The sequence below is a fragment of the Ranitomeya variabilis genome, chromosome 3, assembly GCF_051348905.1.
Source record: "Ranitomeya variabilis isolate aRanVar5 chromosome 3, aRanVar5.hap1, whole genome shotgun sequence".
NCBI classification, from domain to species: Eukaryota; Metazoa; Chordata; class Amphibia; order Anura; family Dendrobatidae; genus Ranitomeya; species Ranitomeya variabilis.
Window position 1 is genome coordinate 627,077,245 of NC_135234.1, and position 15,848 is coordinate 627,093,092.

Genomic DNA, 15,848 nt, shown 5'->3' on the forward strand with positions numbered 1-15,848 from the left:
ATCCCCCACCTGCATTACACTCAAACTCACTTACTTCTCTGACCCTTGTTGTGACCTCTCTGCTGCCAGCTCCATGCTGTGTGCCTCATGTCTGCTGTTTGCTCTGTGCATGCTCTGTCTGTGTGCAAAGGGGGGCGGCGCCGGCAACTCCTGTTTCTTATAGAGACTGTGTGCACCTTGCTAAGGTGTCCCTGGCCAATCGCCATGAGGCTTCCTGTATTTAAGACATCCCCACCCATTGGTGGGGGCCTGTGCAACTTACTCCCTCAGTCAGTTCTTAGCTGCTGAGGTGCCAAGCCCTGTTTCGCTTACTTCCATGTCTGCCACCCAGAGGGGCGTTGTACCCTGGTCTGTTTTCTGTGTAGCCACCAAGCGGGGCTTCGTACCCTGGCCTATGTCCGCCATCCAGAGGGGCGTCGTACCCTGAGTTGTGTCCATGTCTCTGTGCCTTGTCTTGTTCCTGACTCTGTCTTAGTCTAGTCCCGTTCCTGTGTCCGTTTATATCCCTGCCTTGGTTTCCTTTCTCTGCAGTGCGTCCTCTGTGTCTTGCTTTACTCTGCTTTCGGCTCCGCTCTCTGCAACCTTGCTTTGCTCCTTGCTCTGCATTCTGTGACCTTGCTCTGCACTCTGTGGTTTTGCTCTCGGCTGTGCACTCTGAGTCTTGCTCTGCACTCTGACTTTGCTCTGCACTCAGCTCTGCACTCTGTGGCTTTGCTCTCAGCTCTGCTCTCTGTAGCTTTGCTCTGCACTTTGCTCTGTACTCTGACTTTGCTCTGCACTCTGTGGCCCTGCTCTGTGGCTCCGCTCAGCTCTCGCTCTGTGGCTCCGCTTCTTGTGGTTCTACCTTGCTCCGCTCCTTGCGGTTCTACCTGGCTCCGCTCCTTGCGGTTCTACTTCTCCCGCTCTTGGCTCCGCCTCCTGCGTTTCTGCACTTGGCTCCGCCTCCAACTCTTGACTCCGCCTCCTGCGTTTCTGCTCTTGGCTTCGCCTCCTGCTCTTGGCTCCGCCTCCTGCGTTTCTGTTCTTGGCTTTAGCTCCTGTGCTTTCGCTCTGCATCCGCTCTTGCGGTCTTTATCTACCTATTCTTAAGTCCTCGTGTCTGAACAGGTTCTTACCTGTTCTACATACCTGCCTGCAGACCGGTCCCTACCGCTACTTCCAGTGTACCTGCCTACCAGAGAGCCAGCCGTGACCGCCTGCCTGCCAGTGTCTCTGTTGTACCCGTCTGCCTGCCTGTGTCCCAGCCATGCCCGCCTGTCTGCCAGAGTGCCAGCTGTGCCCGCTTGCCTTTTTATGTTCCGTTCCCCGGTGGGATCAGCAGCCACAGCCAGACACCACCCTGGAGTGGTACCCAGTAGCTTCCTATTGCACAAGTCTGACCTCACCATCAGAGGCTCCAGCGAACACCTTGGAAGCTACTTAGTTAAGCCCCTTCCAGGGACGTTTGGTCTGTGGTCCAGTGGGGCCACACCCCCGCACGCCCGCGCCTACCAGTCTGGGCGCGAGCGTGACACTAAGGCTGTGTTTGTGTTAATGAGATTTAAAGGTGTTGAATACAGTCCTAGGAGACCTCAGAGTGTTACATAAATCATTTTGGGGAACTTCATTGCAAATGTATTCACTGTGTATCAAATATTTGAGAAAACATTTCCAAACATATGAAATTTAAAATTCTAAATGTTTGATCATCTCTGTTCCTCACCTATCAAATCCCTCCTGGCAGCTCTCAAACTACTATGTATGTCTCCATGCAGCTAAAGATATCATCCCAGACTCCTTTGACTGAGTCTGCCATTACATTGGAACAAGAGAAATGTGATAAGACTCCACTATCTTTAAGCAAATAGTAATCATGGATACGTAGATTTTATTAGAGAAACCACAGAGGTAAGAAGGAACCAACATAGAAGATGACCCTGAAATGAAACATTAACTAAAACCGATGTCTCCTCTTCTGCTCCTTATCCCTTCCCACTCACTTGGTTTCGCTGAAACACTAAGTGAGAAGCTGCAGCTTTATCTCCCTGAAGCTCAGAGGAAGCATGACTCTCAGCGAAACGGCTGTCAGCCAATATTTGTCTTCACAATCTGTGTAATGGAGCCGCAATAAAGCCACATTTTAACATTCGGTGGTGATTGCCCCACAATTGCCAATATAACGTTGTCTTTCATTGCATGCAATATTCTGTGAGGTTGCTGCAATTAAAGGATTGGTATATAAATATATTGGATAGGCTGAATTTGTTCTGCAGATGGTTATTCTCATTGACTTTCAAATGGTTATTCCAATTGTTGTAATCCGAATGATAGATCAGGTTAAAACTTCCAGCGTCAACATTCTGTATTCCTTTGATGAATATATCAGAATATTTTGTAAAAAATGTGAAAAATGTCTTGTATCTGGGCAGTATTTGTTGTGTTATAAGCAAAATGTAAGCTGATATTCGCAGCATACATATTTTTTCTGCATTAGAATTCATCCGCTTGCTTAGTCATGTTTAGAAATGCAAAGGGCTAGCAGATATACAGCTCCAGGTATCAAAAGTGTCCAGCCAGCAGTTTTAAAAGGTTAAACATGCATTCATCAGGGGACTTGGAAAATAAATAGAAATCTCTTAAATCCTCAGAAAACTTCCTTGTACGTTATTTTTCATCATTCAGTGTGTAAGTTTAAAAATCATAGCTTGTCTAAATCATACGTGCTAATCCTTACAAGCTGAGCTAACTTTTTACCATGGGAAGTCAGAATGGTTTTCCGCTTTTCTATTTTTTGCTCCTTATTTTGCTATATTTTTTTTGAAAAACAAACCAAGTATCAAATCTGATTTCTTAACATCAGGAAAACGAAAAATTTTTTTACAGTTGAATCTACAATATACTAAAATACTTTTTTCATTCCTTTTTTATTGGTCCATCATAAAGTTTGCCCATTTGTGACATAGAATCTCTGACTATATTTTGGGTATAGTAGGTAACATTGACATTTTATGTAATCAGTGAAAGGAGGCGCTTATTAGTTGTGCATCGCAGAGATTACATAATCCACAATATCTCAAACAAGATTATTTTTCTGCATATAAAATGGTAAAGACCTTCATCTCCTGATCTATGTTGATATCTTCAGCAGGAGTTTATATACAGGTCATGGGATAAACACAACAATATAAACTAATGTGCACAAGCGGAAGTAAAGATCCAGCTCCAGAGGGAAAAATTAAAAATATCTTTATTTGATCAATTTAAAAATATTGCCATTGCTGTGACACACCGGTTAGGTGTAGTTGGAATATGGAAGGTGCATAAAGAATACCAAATGCGTTTCGAACATAATACGTGTTCTTAAACTCAATCCGAGTTTATTTCTTCCCTATCTTCCAAGATCCATAACTTTTTTTATATATACTTTTGTGAAAATAGCTTTTTTTGGTAGGTTTTTAGTTAAAGGGTATCGTCAAGTTCTTAAATGTGCTTTAATAAGCTAGAGACATGAAGTTAAGCAAGTTTTCAATTGACTTGCTTTTTCTATCTGCTGCCATTCTACTGCAAAGAAAGCTTTCATCTTTCAGAGTGTATAGCTAATCTCCATAGAGCTTAACCTCCAGACCCTGGCCAACAGCCCACAGGATTTACATTACAGGAGAGGAGTTAACTCTTAACATCCCAGTCAGTTCTCCTAGCCCATTCATTTCTACACAACAGTTAGCAGCTCATCTCCCTCCCCCCAATCTCTCGCATTTTCTGAGGATATGCAGTTATAAATCACCAGCCCCCAGCTTTCAGAGCAGGTCTGGTGATCTTGGCTTTCTATTCTTTTTGTCCAGATCTGTGTGGTTAGTTCAAATGCCCCACTATCTCTATATGTGGATATAGTAATAACAGTTCATTCACTCCAGAACAAACTATAGATACCTTAAAGTGTTACAGCAGAACTTTTGCTAAGCATTTTAGTTCTACTAATGCTACAGTTCTATTATATAGCAGAGCTGTCACACAAGGAGGAGAGCCTGTCATGCCAGAAATCAGTACGTAAGGAAACTGAGGAGAATGCATTGCTTTAAACTGTTCAAGAGACAACTTAAGAATACCTCTTTAAGGGTCAAGTTGAATTTTTATGTCACTTTACCTGGGGGTAAAGGAACAATTGTAATAGGTTATTGGAGTAATAAATGTCTGATAATAGACATTTTTTAAAGATAATTTTTCTATAAGGAGATGGCAGCACTCTGCATCCCCTGAATGAATACCCACCATTGTGGGATTCCTTTTTCTTTGGAGACTATGCACTTTAAAAGCACTGAGGCCCCTTTTGCTCTATGGAATAGTGAACGTTATAGACCTAATGATTTTTATGTTATATCTTCCTCTTAGCAAGTACACTTCCATGATGACATCTCATTACTGAGAAAAGAAACATGTTGGAAGGGATTTTTTCTAGGGTATAGATCATGAGAGCTACACTTGTTAGGGTGGGAGCACATGCAGAAGGCACAACAGGGCAGATAGATTAGATCAACTCGTTAAGACCACCGAGGAAACCCCTTTTGGATGTAACAACCCTTAAAGCTCAAATGGGTGAGATAACACTTTATAATAGTTTTACTCCTACTGGTTTGGTACATAGGATTGAGGTGGCACCAGTGTGGGCCAATCATCTGTCCCTGTTTGATCAGGGTGTTTGTACTTTTTGAGTTATAGCTGGGGTCATACTGATCATCCTATAGGTCTAGGGTGGGCCTAGAGCTTTTCTGAGATTTTGTTCAGAGTTATTTTGATAATGTTATTATACCATTAACTGTTATATTTTAAAGGGAATCTTTCTATGCTGTATAGCACTATTTCATTTACAGTTTAATATCTTGAAAAACAGAATGGTGGGTGCAATGGAAACAGCAATTCCAGAATCATTTCGTTGATTTCATTTTTAGGGTTTTACCTAATTTATATATTTTTTTATGCTTTACAGCTAAAATGTTGTTGGCAGTGCTTGAGCTGCATCAATCAGAATTATGTCTGATCTCAGCATTTGCAGGTGGAGTTTCGCTCTATAACACAGCAAGAACCTTCCTCAGCCCTGTACGTGAATATAATACATCAACATGGCGTTAAAGGAACAATTGTAATAGAAGGTTATTGGAGTAATAAATGTCTGGTAATAGATATTTTTTACATATTCACAGTATATTATATAAATATCTGATAATGTGGGTTCTACCTCTGGGACCCGCAACTATCTCTATAATTGAGGCATCACAACCTCTCTCTTGCCTGGTGAGGCTGCTGCTCATTGGAAAATGAATAGAGGGGTGACTGTGCTTGACTGTCTACATTCTATGATAGTTAGCCAAGCAAGCAAGCTTGGCTTTTTCAGAAGATCCCATAGAAGTCTTCCAAGAGGAGGAACCCACATCTCTCCAACGTTTGTGATACAGCCATATCATTTTGTAAGTGGAATTATTTTGTGGCATTCTTAAGACAAGTATTAATCTTGGAGAATGATTTGTCAGTAGTAGAAATATATTTAAATGTTTTTGATATGTAATATGAAATCAGCATGATGTAGGGACAGAGACCCTGATTCCAGCAATGTATCACTTAGTTTACTGGGTGCAGCAGTTGTGATAGAATCACAGCTTTCTCTGCTGTAGATGAAGCAGAGCTGAAATGCTGAACACTTTATAACCCCTCACACACCACTGATTAGCAGCTTTCTGTTTATATTGTCTAGTGACAGAAACTGTGGTACTAATCAGTGGTGTAGAGGCTGGACTAGGCAGCATGAGGGCAGCATTTCCTGCATTGGTCCTTTCCTGCTGATTGCATTGAAACAGAAAAACACTGCTCAGCAAGTGACGCATAACTGGAATCACAGACTCTTCCCCTGCATCATCTCAGATTGCATAGCAAAAACCTGCTGAGAGATTCCCTTTGATCCATAATAATGTATTATGTGTTGTCACAAAGCCAGGTAAAATCCTAGCCCTCCAGGCTCTGATTAAATCACATGGCTAGCCCTGCATATAACCAGGCTAGCTGTGTTCCATAGAGTGCTTTCAGAATGCATTCATTGGTTTATTTGGGGCATATGTCTGAAACCCCCCTCAAAACGATGTTCGGATGTATGTGCCAGAGGGTCCATAGACTGTAATGGTGGCGGCAGAGTGAAAGTGCTTTCTGACGTTCACCATTTTTTGAGAGTGCACTCCTACAGGAGGCGGACACACTGATGTAGTAGACTATCGGATGTATGCCCTGATGGGACTCACAAACGCAATGTGAAAGCATCCATAGGCAGTCAGTTCAGGGAAGCTGACCAGACTGGATGTGTCTTGGAGCCGGAAAGAGAAACAGGACAGAATTCCTCTCTGAGAAGAATCTGCACAGGCCGTGTGCAGAGACCCACATGTATCAGTGGTTGCTGTGGACATTAGCTGTTTTGTTTGACCAATTTGGAGCTTGCTCAGCTGTGTACGAGTAGCCAGGGTCTGTTCTGTGTAGTTAGACAAGGTTAAAGATTTATGTTTATGAGTTTATTTTGGTGCTGTGCAACCTGTGGAAAGCAATAAAAACTGCATGTGTTTAGACCAAAACTGCATTGCCTGTGTGAACACTACCCAAGGCCTAATGCCTACAAGAGTGATGTAATCCCTACAGTGTGTACTTGAATTTTCAGCAAGGTAAATGTGTTAAAATTAATATTTTCAAATTTCATAAAAGTCAATATATGTAGAGAACAGCGAGATATATCAAGCCATAATTGTTTCTTTATGAGTGTGAGCTGCTAAGTTGATCATACCATTAAAATCTAATCGTGAGATAACCTCTTTGACCAGCTGAAATGAATCTGAAAAGGAGAAGATACAGATTAAATATTAGAAAAAACTTTTTGACAGTGAGGGTGATCAATGAGTGGAACAGGCTGCCACGAGAGGTGGTGAGTTCTGCTTCAATGGAAGTCTTCAAACAGAGGCTGGACAGACATCTGTCTAAGATGGTTTAGTGAATCCTGCATTGAGCAGGGGGTTGGACACGATGACCCTGGAGGTCACTTCCAACTCTAACATTCTATGATTCTAATGCATTTTCTGTACAGTTTATCATGCTATAGTAGAATTGTGTACCAGTTTTGTGTACTTTTGTTGTTTACTGGCAATTTGTAATATAGTACCTAAACAAGTTACATTACTACCATACTAACACTGGTCTGTCTTTTACAGGCTCAGTAAGACTGGAGAAGAGGGAGCCTCTGGGCCAGGAGATGAAGAAAGAGCCTCACTGTCTGACACAGCTGTCCAATGAGAGGTCAGAGGATGGCCTGGGACATTCACACAGGGACTTGGCCCTGGATTCTTACCATCTCCATATGGCTCTGCAGCCGGTAAGTTTCTCATTTTTATTTTGGAGAAATATTATTTTATTAAGTCAAATCTCTACAATTTTTTCCAAAAAATAAATATAATTAGGGAACCTCTTCAAAGAGAATGTCAGCTTTTCTGAAACTCTTTTCTTAGAAATATGCATTTTGCTGGTCATCTTTTATTGTAACTGACAACTGGGTGTTGCCATTCCCCTGTTAAAGGGGTGTGATTCTACTCGGGTTCTGCCAACACTGATTGGACAATAAATGGTGTGTAGGGACATGCACCAAACTGGTAACACCCAAGAGGAATAACATAGGAACAGCACAATGGATGAGAAAAAATGCTCCAGAATTGTTATTTCATAGGGTTTACATTTACCAAAAAACAAATCTAAATCTTCCTTATGTTCATCTTGTGTCTTGTTCTATTCAGTGTCTGAATATTTTATTTTAGAAACTTAGTTTTTCTTAGAATAAAAATATTTTACACGGTAAAGCATTAAATGTCACATCACTGATTCACATAGTTACTGAAACTATAAGAGAAGAAATGACAAAAAGAGAGAAGAGAGGGAAAAAGAAACAAAAAGGAGGGGTATGTAAATTTTTACAAAATTTCATGAAGCATTCAAGGCAGCCCCGTGTTTGCATGAGTCTAACATCTTGCTAGAAAAGTAGATTATAACTACATAGTGTATTTTCTTTCTCTTTTTCTCCAATAATTGCATTCAGGTCTTATGTTTATTTCTAATAATGTATTTATATGTCTTTTAAAGAACAAATAAATCCAATGCAAAATATATACATTTATAGATTTCCGGGCATAAAACTAACTAACTGTGGACCTCGCATAGATTTAAAAAAACGACAGGATGGTCTGCATTTTACTCTGTAATGATGTTTTAAAACATTACTGCATAGTATAGCAGCTGCACCAGATCATGCAGCTGCAGGAGCAAGGAGTCGGATGTCAAATACAGACCGATTACCCAAAGAGAAGACAGAAATGGTCTTTACACTCAATGTATACGCAACAGTGAAAGGAAATCTGGCAGCAGGTTTTTGCTATGTAATCTGAGGGCAGCAATAGGTATGGTCTGGGACACTGCTTTCAGCGATGTGTCACTTATTAGGCTCCATGCTGTTAGTGTTTTATTAGCAGGAGATTATCACTGCCAGACTGGCTCCCATGTGCATCGTGGTCCAACCATGCCCCCAGCACTGATTAGCAGTTTACTGTCAATATACAGTGTAGCTGCTAATCAGGGATGTGAGTGGAGTTAGCTTTCTGAGCTCTGCCACATCTAAAAACTTTGATTTTATCACAACTGGTGCACCCAGTAAAACAAGTGATACATCACTGGAGTTAGTCTCCTTCTCTACATTATGCTGCTCTCATATGAGGTAGCAAAAGCCTGGAGACAGATTCCCTTTAACAACTGCTGTGTATAAAATATACAAAGGACTAACAGTGCTTCCTTCTCCGGACCCATTGATTATGTAATTGCCGGGTATTAGGAGGAAGCAGGAGCTGCTGGGTTCTAGTAAACCCAGATCAGCTCTGATATGCAGCCTGGAGGCTGAATTTGCCAACTTACTGGGACTAATATACCAGCTCCTCTTACATGGGAGATCAGATATATATGAAAAACTTAATATATAAATATTGAAAAGGTACTAAAAGGTATTTTATGACCTAATTGGGAGGAGGGGCCAAAATTGTTTACAATGTGTGAAATAAATCAATTAATAAATAAATAAAAGCAGGAGAAAAGAAATAAATGTAAAAGCGGCAAAAAGTCCGAAACACTGTTATTAGCTATGCTCCCACTGAAAAATAAACCAAACTTGTGCCTGATGTTTAAAAATAATTGCTACAGAAAGAGGAACGAAATGTAAAATTTTTAATGGTTCTTAGTGGTCATAAAGAAAAGTGAAAAAAAGATACACATAATCTATTCCCTACCCAGATTTTGTCAAATAGCGTAAAAAAATAAATAAAGAAATACATTCCTGTAGAGTGTAAGCCCGCAAAGGCAGGTTCATCTTCCCTCTGTACCAGTCTGTCATTCTAGTTTGTTGACTGTGATATCTGTATTTTGGATGTAACCCCTTCTCATGTACAGCACCATGGAATCAATGGTGCTATACAAATAAATAATAATAATCATCATAATATGAAAATAACATAAAAATTAGGCCAATTTTATATAATAAAAGATGCAGCAAATGTTATTTGAATATCTGAACAAAAAACTTTAGACCTCTTACAATTAGAATTTTTTTTATTACTTGGTCAGGAAGGGAGGAATATGGCCTAGTCTTGAACTGGTGAAGTATGCACTAAACTGTAAGTGTATGTCATCACAGAAGACCCACTATACCCTCTCGACCGAGAAGGGCAAACTGACCCTAGTGCCTTGTGTACTAATATTTGGTACTTATAGAGAATGGGAATCATGTGCAGTTTTAGACTACCTATGGTTAAGAAGATGGGTGTTAGGGTTGGCGGAACACACTAAATAAAATATGATAGTAAAGTGCGTTCGCCACCTGGGGTCAACCATGCAGAGATGGCAACCTGCAGCTCGAGTACAATGGCGAGACTAGCAGCGAGTGAAAGTGACTTGCATTGAGCTATCGTCACTCATTGGAGAAGCACATGGCTGTGCCAATCGCACACAGTGACAGAAAAGAAAATCTGCAACAGGGTTGTGTTTATCGGCACACAGCCGCAGAGTGAATAAGGCGCTAACCACGTACCCTGTTAGTGTCACAGGTGTACGCAAGCCCCACTGGGGCAAGGGAATCAGTAGTTGAATCCAACACAGTGCAAGCATACACAAAACTCCTCTCCGGAGAAGCCAGAATTCTAAAGGCTCAACGCCAGCCCTGAACCCGTACACACAATCTCCTCTCCGGAGGAGCCAGAATTCTAAAGGCACTAGGCCTGCAGTGAGCATATTCAACCGAGTCCACAGTACCATTTGGTTCCTCACACACACAAAACATGAATGATCTTAGCGCACCGACAGGCACGCCAAAGATCCTTTTATAGTTTTTGTCAATCTAACAGGACCTTGCTCACTGGCCAATCCAGAGCCGGATCAGGACCTGAGCATGTGACGGAGGACCACCAACAAGAAGTCAACCCACGAGCATGCTCAGTAGAGCAAAACCTGGACTTAGTCTCAGGAGTGACTGCTTGCCGCTGAGTATTGCCAGTTACTATAGCTGAACCTGGAGAGGCAGCAGTAGCCAAGCGCACAACCCCAGTCTGAGCAAGACGCTGAGACCAACATCTGCTCAGCAGCATTCACTGCAGTTGAGACTGAATGGGGGACCGCAGGAGAAGACAAGGCTTGAGATCCATGCTGTGCAGAGGAAATATACCAGCGCCTAACATTACCCCCTTCCTAGCGCCCCCTGCGAGCCTCGCCATGCTAGAAGGCTGCAATAAGCTGGGGGGCACGAATATGCTCAACCGGCTCCCAGGTGCTATCCTCTGGCCCATGACCCTTCAAGTCCACTAAATAAAATTTTTTGCTATGTACCACCTTGGTACCGACAATCGCGTTCACCTCAAAGTCGTCTGAGGACAAACTCGATGTCTCAGGAGATGACTCAGAAAACCGGGACATTTGAACAGGTTTCAAGATGGACACGGTGGAAGGGACAGGCGATACACCACTGGATTATCCTGCTCCAGGACTTTAAAAGGAAGAATCCCGATGCCTAGCAATGGGTTTAATAATCATTAAAGGGGTTGTCAACTTGGACAAGCCCTTCTGATTGCACATGTTTAGCCATATTAAATAAAAAAAAAACTTATACCCACCTCCGGTGCTAGCACCGTTCCAGTGGCATCGACACTCGCATTCCCGTGGCTCACCTGAGGTTGTTACGTGAGGCGAGCCCTGCTCCAATCAGTCTCTGTCTCCGTGTTTGGATATATCAGTAAGTAGCAGGAGGTGAGATACCAGCCGCAGCTCTCACATCTGGGACAGTGTGGGAATCGGAGGTGAGTAACTTTATAATTTTAACAAGGCAAAACATGGGGAATGAGAATGGCTTGTCCAAGTAGTGGGCAACTCCTTTAAGGACTATACATACTGTCTATGTAATATGATAGCCCTTTGATTTTAGTAAGCAAACAACAAAGAAATATAGTTTTCAATACATAGTAGCTCATAGGAACAAAATTGTGTTTTCAGATATTGTTAGGTGTGAGAGAGTGTAGGGATGCCATGTGCAGGTTACATTGGATTTTATATACGGTACATGATGTGGGTTTAGATTTAGTTTAATGAGATAGAAATCTATTATTTATTACAATATTATATCTATAGTCAATTACAACTAGACCCTTCCTTCTATATTGATAACACTAATACCTAAATCCTATAGATTCATGGAATTTGCCTTTTTGAATGTTTAACCACTGCACCCTACGGCAATGAACCATTTAAGCACCTGAACTCCAGGAACACTGTCATGGTAGGATTTATGAAAGTCATGCACCTTGACCTCAGTGAGTTAATGAGGATTTATCTTCCAACACTAAGTGCTAAGCTTACTTTAAGCAGAAGTGAAAATGAGGACATATGGTGCAAAAAGGGTGTTTCACTGTTTCATTGCTCAGAGTATAATTAAATAATGACAGTGATGATGATGATGATGATAATATAAGATAACTTGCTGCAGCTATCTGAATTACTCATATTGCTTTATGTTTATTTATGTAAATTATCTCTGTTTCTTTATTAGCCTGAGAAATCCGATAAATGATTAATACACATTAATTGGGATATCTAAATGCAAACAGATATCTAAATGCAAATCTAAATACATATACTGTACACTGCTCAAAAAAATAAAAGGAACACTTAAACAATAGAATATAACTCCAAGTAAATCAAACTTCTGTGAAATCAAACTCTCCACTTAGGAAGCAACACTGTTTAACAATCAAATTAAAATCTAGGGCGGGACATATGTGGAGCCTTTATATACTGAGCACTGGGTAATGGTCGGTAACCCTGATGAAGGAGTGCGGTTCACTCTGAAACGCGTCGGTTAGAATTGACCCTACCTAGTCTCCATAGGCCAGTGACGTCACACGCTGCTTGTCAGCGCCGGCCATCCTTCCTTGTGCATCCAGGGACGTCTCCGGCCGGGACGTCTCTGGCACTGCACGTAGCTCCACTAAGCCCCCGTCAGCAATCCCCGCCAGCGGTACCTGTTCCCACACACGCCGGTACACGCACGCTCAGATTTGAATGCAAACCAGGTTCGTCTCCAGCCACAAGCGAGCACCGCCATTTGCAGCCAATTGTGCCTTTGAGGGTCCTGCAATTTACCTTCCTGCAAGGAATCCAGCAGACCGGTACCTGTCACACACTCCCATGTAGTGGATAGGTAAGCGAATCTACAGGCACTGTTTATTGTTATTCCAGTATTGCGTGTTTCAGCTACTATAGCACCAGTGGGCAGGTGTCATATAGGGGATTGGTACAGTGTGTTTTATTTTAGTAATATATTTCTTTCCTCTCCTATTTTATGTATTTCTACTATTGAGTGGGGTTTGTAACTTAATTACACTGCGCAGTAGGAACTACTCACAACCTCTGCAGACGGACAAGTGTGGTGTTATTATCACATACGGATTGTTTATAGGTTCTGGTTTGACACTTGTAGCGCGGTATTATACGTCATTCAATTGTTTTTGTTTTAGTGACAGAGCAGGCACAGTATCTGTCTATATCACAGAATGGTGTGATCAAGAAATACACTGACCTCAACCATGGTACTGTTATTAACTATTTATTAGAACAATTCTTTTTTTAAAACAAGATATACATGTAACTACAAGAAAGGGTCCTGGAACCACAAAGAAGGGACAACTCTGCCATAGGTCACTCCCTTATGAAAATCTGGCTAAACACTAGGTGTTTCTATAGTTGCCCCTGCTATATTGCACATATATAAAGATCATGAATATTAGCATGTAATCACATGTGAGGAAAAGAAAATTAATTTGCTCGTATGAGCACACCTTACTCTAGGTAGCTACACGCTAATCCTCTTAGTTTAATTAAATATTTCCCCCACATTGTAAAAATTAATCAATGCAACTATCTATTTAGTATGAGGCATACCTGTTTTTTAGCCACATGGGAGTGATCCTCGGCGTCCCTCTGCCCCGACGCGCGTTTCACACCGCTTCTTCAGGAGACGCCTCCTGAAGAAGCGGTGTGAAACGCGCGTCGGGGCAGAGGGACGCCGAGGATCACTCCCATGTGGCTAAAAAACAGGTATGCCTCATACTAAATAGATAGTTGCATTGATTAATTTTTACAATGTGGGGGAAATATTTAATTAAACTAAGAGGATTAGCGTGTAGCTACCTAGAGTAAGGTGTGCTCATACGAGCAAATTAATTTTCTTTTCCTCACATGTGATTACATGCTAATATTCATGATCTTTATATATGTGCAATATAGCAGGGGCAACTATAGAAACACCTAGTGTTTAGCCAGATTTTCATAAGGGAGTGACCTATGGCAGAGTTGTCCCTTCTTTGTGGTTCCAGGACCCTTTCTTGTAGTTACATGTATATCTTGTTTTAAAAAAAGAATTGTTCTAATAAATAGTTAATAACAGTACCATGGTTGAGGTCAGTGTATTTCTTGATCACACCATTCTGTGATATATTCAATTGTGTATGGTACAGTATCCCCTAGGGGGAGTTATATCGAATATTGAGCAAATCACTGTGTATATATAACAGTATCTGTCTATTATACTGGCAGCACTTGTGTGGTTATCATCTTTTATCTTAGCGCCAGTGTATTTTATTCATTTTACTGTTTAACAATCAATTTCACATGCTGTTGTGCAAATGGAATAGACAACAGATGGAAATTATTGGCAATTATCAAGACACACTCAATAAAGGAGTGGTTCTGCAGGTGGGGACCACAGACTACATCTCAGTGCCAATGCTTTCTGGCTGATGTTTTGGTCACTTTTGAATGTTGGTTGTGCTTTCATACTCGTGGTAGCATGAGATGGACTCTACAACCCACATAAGTGGCTCAGGTAGTGCAGCTCATCCAGGATTGCACATCAATGTGAGCTGTGGCAATAAGGTTTGCTGTATCTGTCAGCGTAGTATCAGAGACTGGAGGTGCTACCAGGAGATAGGCTAGTACGCCAGGAGACGTGGAGGGGGCCATAAGAAGGCAACAACCCAGCAACAGGACCTCTATCTCAACCTTTGTGCAAGGAAGAACAGGAGGAGCACTGCCAGAGCCCTGCAAAATTACCTCCAGCAGGCCACAAATGTGTATATGTCTGCACAAATGGTTAGAAACCGACTCTATGAGGATGGTCTGAGTGCCTGATGTCCACAGATGGGGGTTTGTGCTCACAGCCCAACACCGTGCAGGATGCTTGGCATTTGCCACAGAACACCAGGATTGGCAAATTTTCCACTGGTGCCCTGTGCTCTTCACAGATGAAAGCAGGTTCACACTGAGCACATGTGACAGACGTGACAGAGTACGGAGATGCTGTTGAGAGCGATCTGCTGCCTGCAACATCCTTCAGCATGACTGGTTTGGCAGTGGGTCAGTAAAGATGTTGGGTGGCATTTCTTTGGAGGGCTACACAGCCCTCCATGTGCTCACCAGAGGTAGCCTGACTGCCATTAGGTACCGAGATGAGATCCTCAGACCCCTTGTGAGACCATGCTGGTGCAGTTTGCCCTGGATTCCTCCTAATGCAGGACAATGCCAGACCTCATGTGGCTGGAGTGTGTCAGCAGTTCCTGCAAGATGAAGGCATTGAAGCTATGGACTGGCCTGCCCGTTTCCCAGACCTGAATCCGATTGAACACATCTGGGACATCATGTCTAGCATCATCCACCAACATCACGTTGCACCACAGACTGTCCAGGTGTTGGCAGATGCTTTAGTCCAGGTCTGGGAAAAGATCCATCAGGAGACCATCTGTCGCCTCATCATGAGCATGCCCAGGCATTGTAGGGAGGTCATACAGGCACGTGGAGGCCACACACACTACTGAGCATCATTTCCTTGTCTTGAGGCATTTCCACAGAAGTTGGATCAGCCTGTAACTTCATTTTCCACTTTGATTTTGAGCATCATTCCAACTCCAGACCTCCGCAAGTTATTAGTTGTGATTTACGTTGATCATTTTTAGGTTTTATTGTTCTCAACACATTCCACTATGTAATGAATAAAGATTTACAACTGGAACATTTCATTCAGTGATATCTAGGATGTGGGATTTTAGTGTTCCCTTTATTTTTTTGAGCAGTGTGTGTATATATATATATATATATATATATATATACTGTACATATGTATATATATACACATTACTGTACAAAAGTTTCAGAAAGTATGGAAAAGAATGCTGCAAAGTAGGAATTCTTCTAGGTACACTTGCTCATAGTTTTTGAGG

General features: G+C 41.8%; 1 protein-coding gene across 3 annotated transcripts in view; it reads left to right on the forward strand.

Annotated features, from left to right (window-relative positions):
- The window catches only part of WNT10B (Wnt family member 10B), a 71,554-nt gene that overhangs the window by 11,058 nt on the left and 44,648 nt on the right, over nucleotides 1-15,848 (forward strand). For all 3 annotated transcript variants that reach the window (XM_077297472.1, XM_077297474.1, XM_077297473.1), the window contains exon 2: nucleotides 7,215-7,375. In XM_077297472.1, coding sequence (XP_077153587.1) covers nucleotides 7,293-7,375 — 83 coding nt within the window. In that variant the 5' untranslated portion in view covers nucleotides 7,215-7,292. The remainder of the gene's footprint in view (nucleotides 1-7,214; nucleotides 7,376-15,848) is intronic.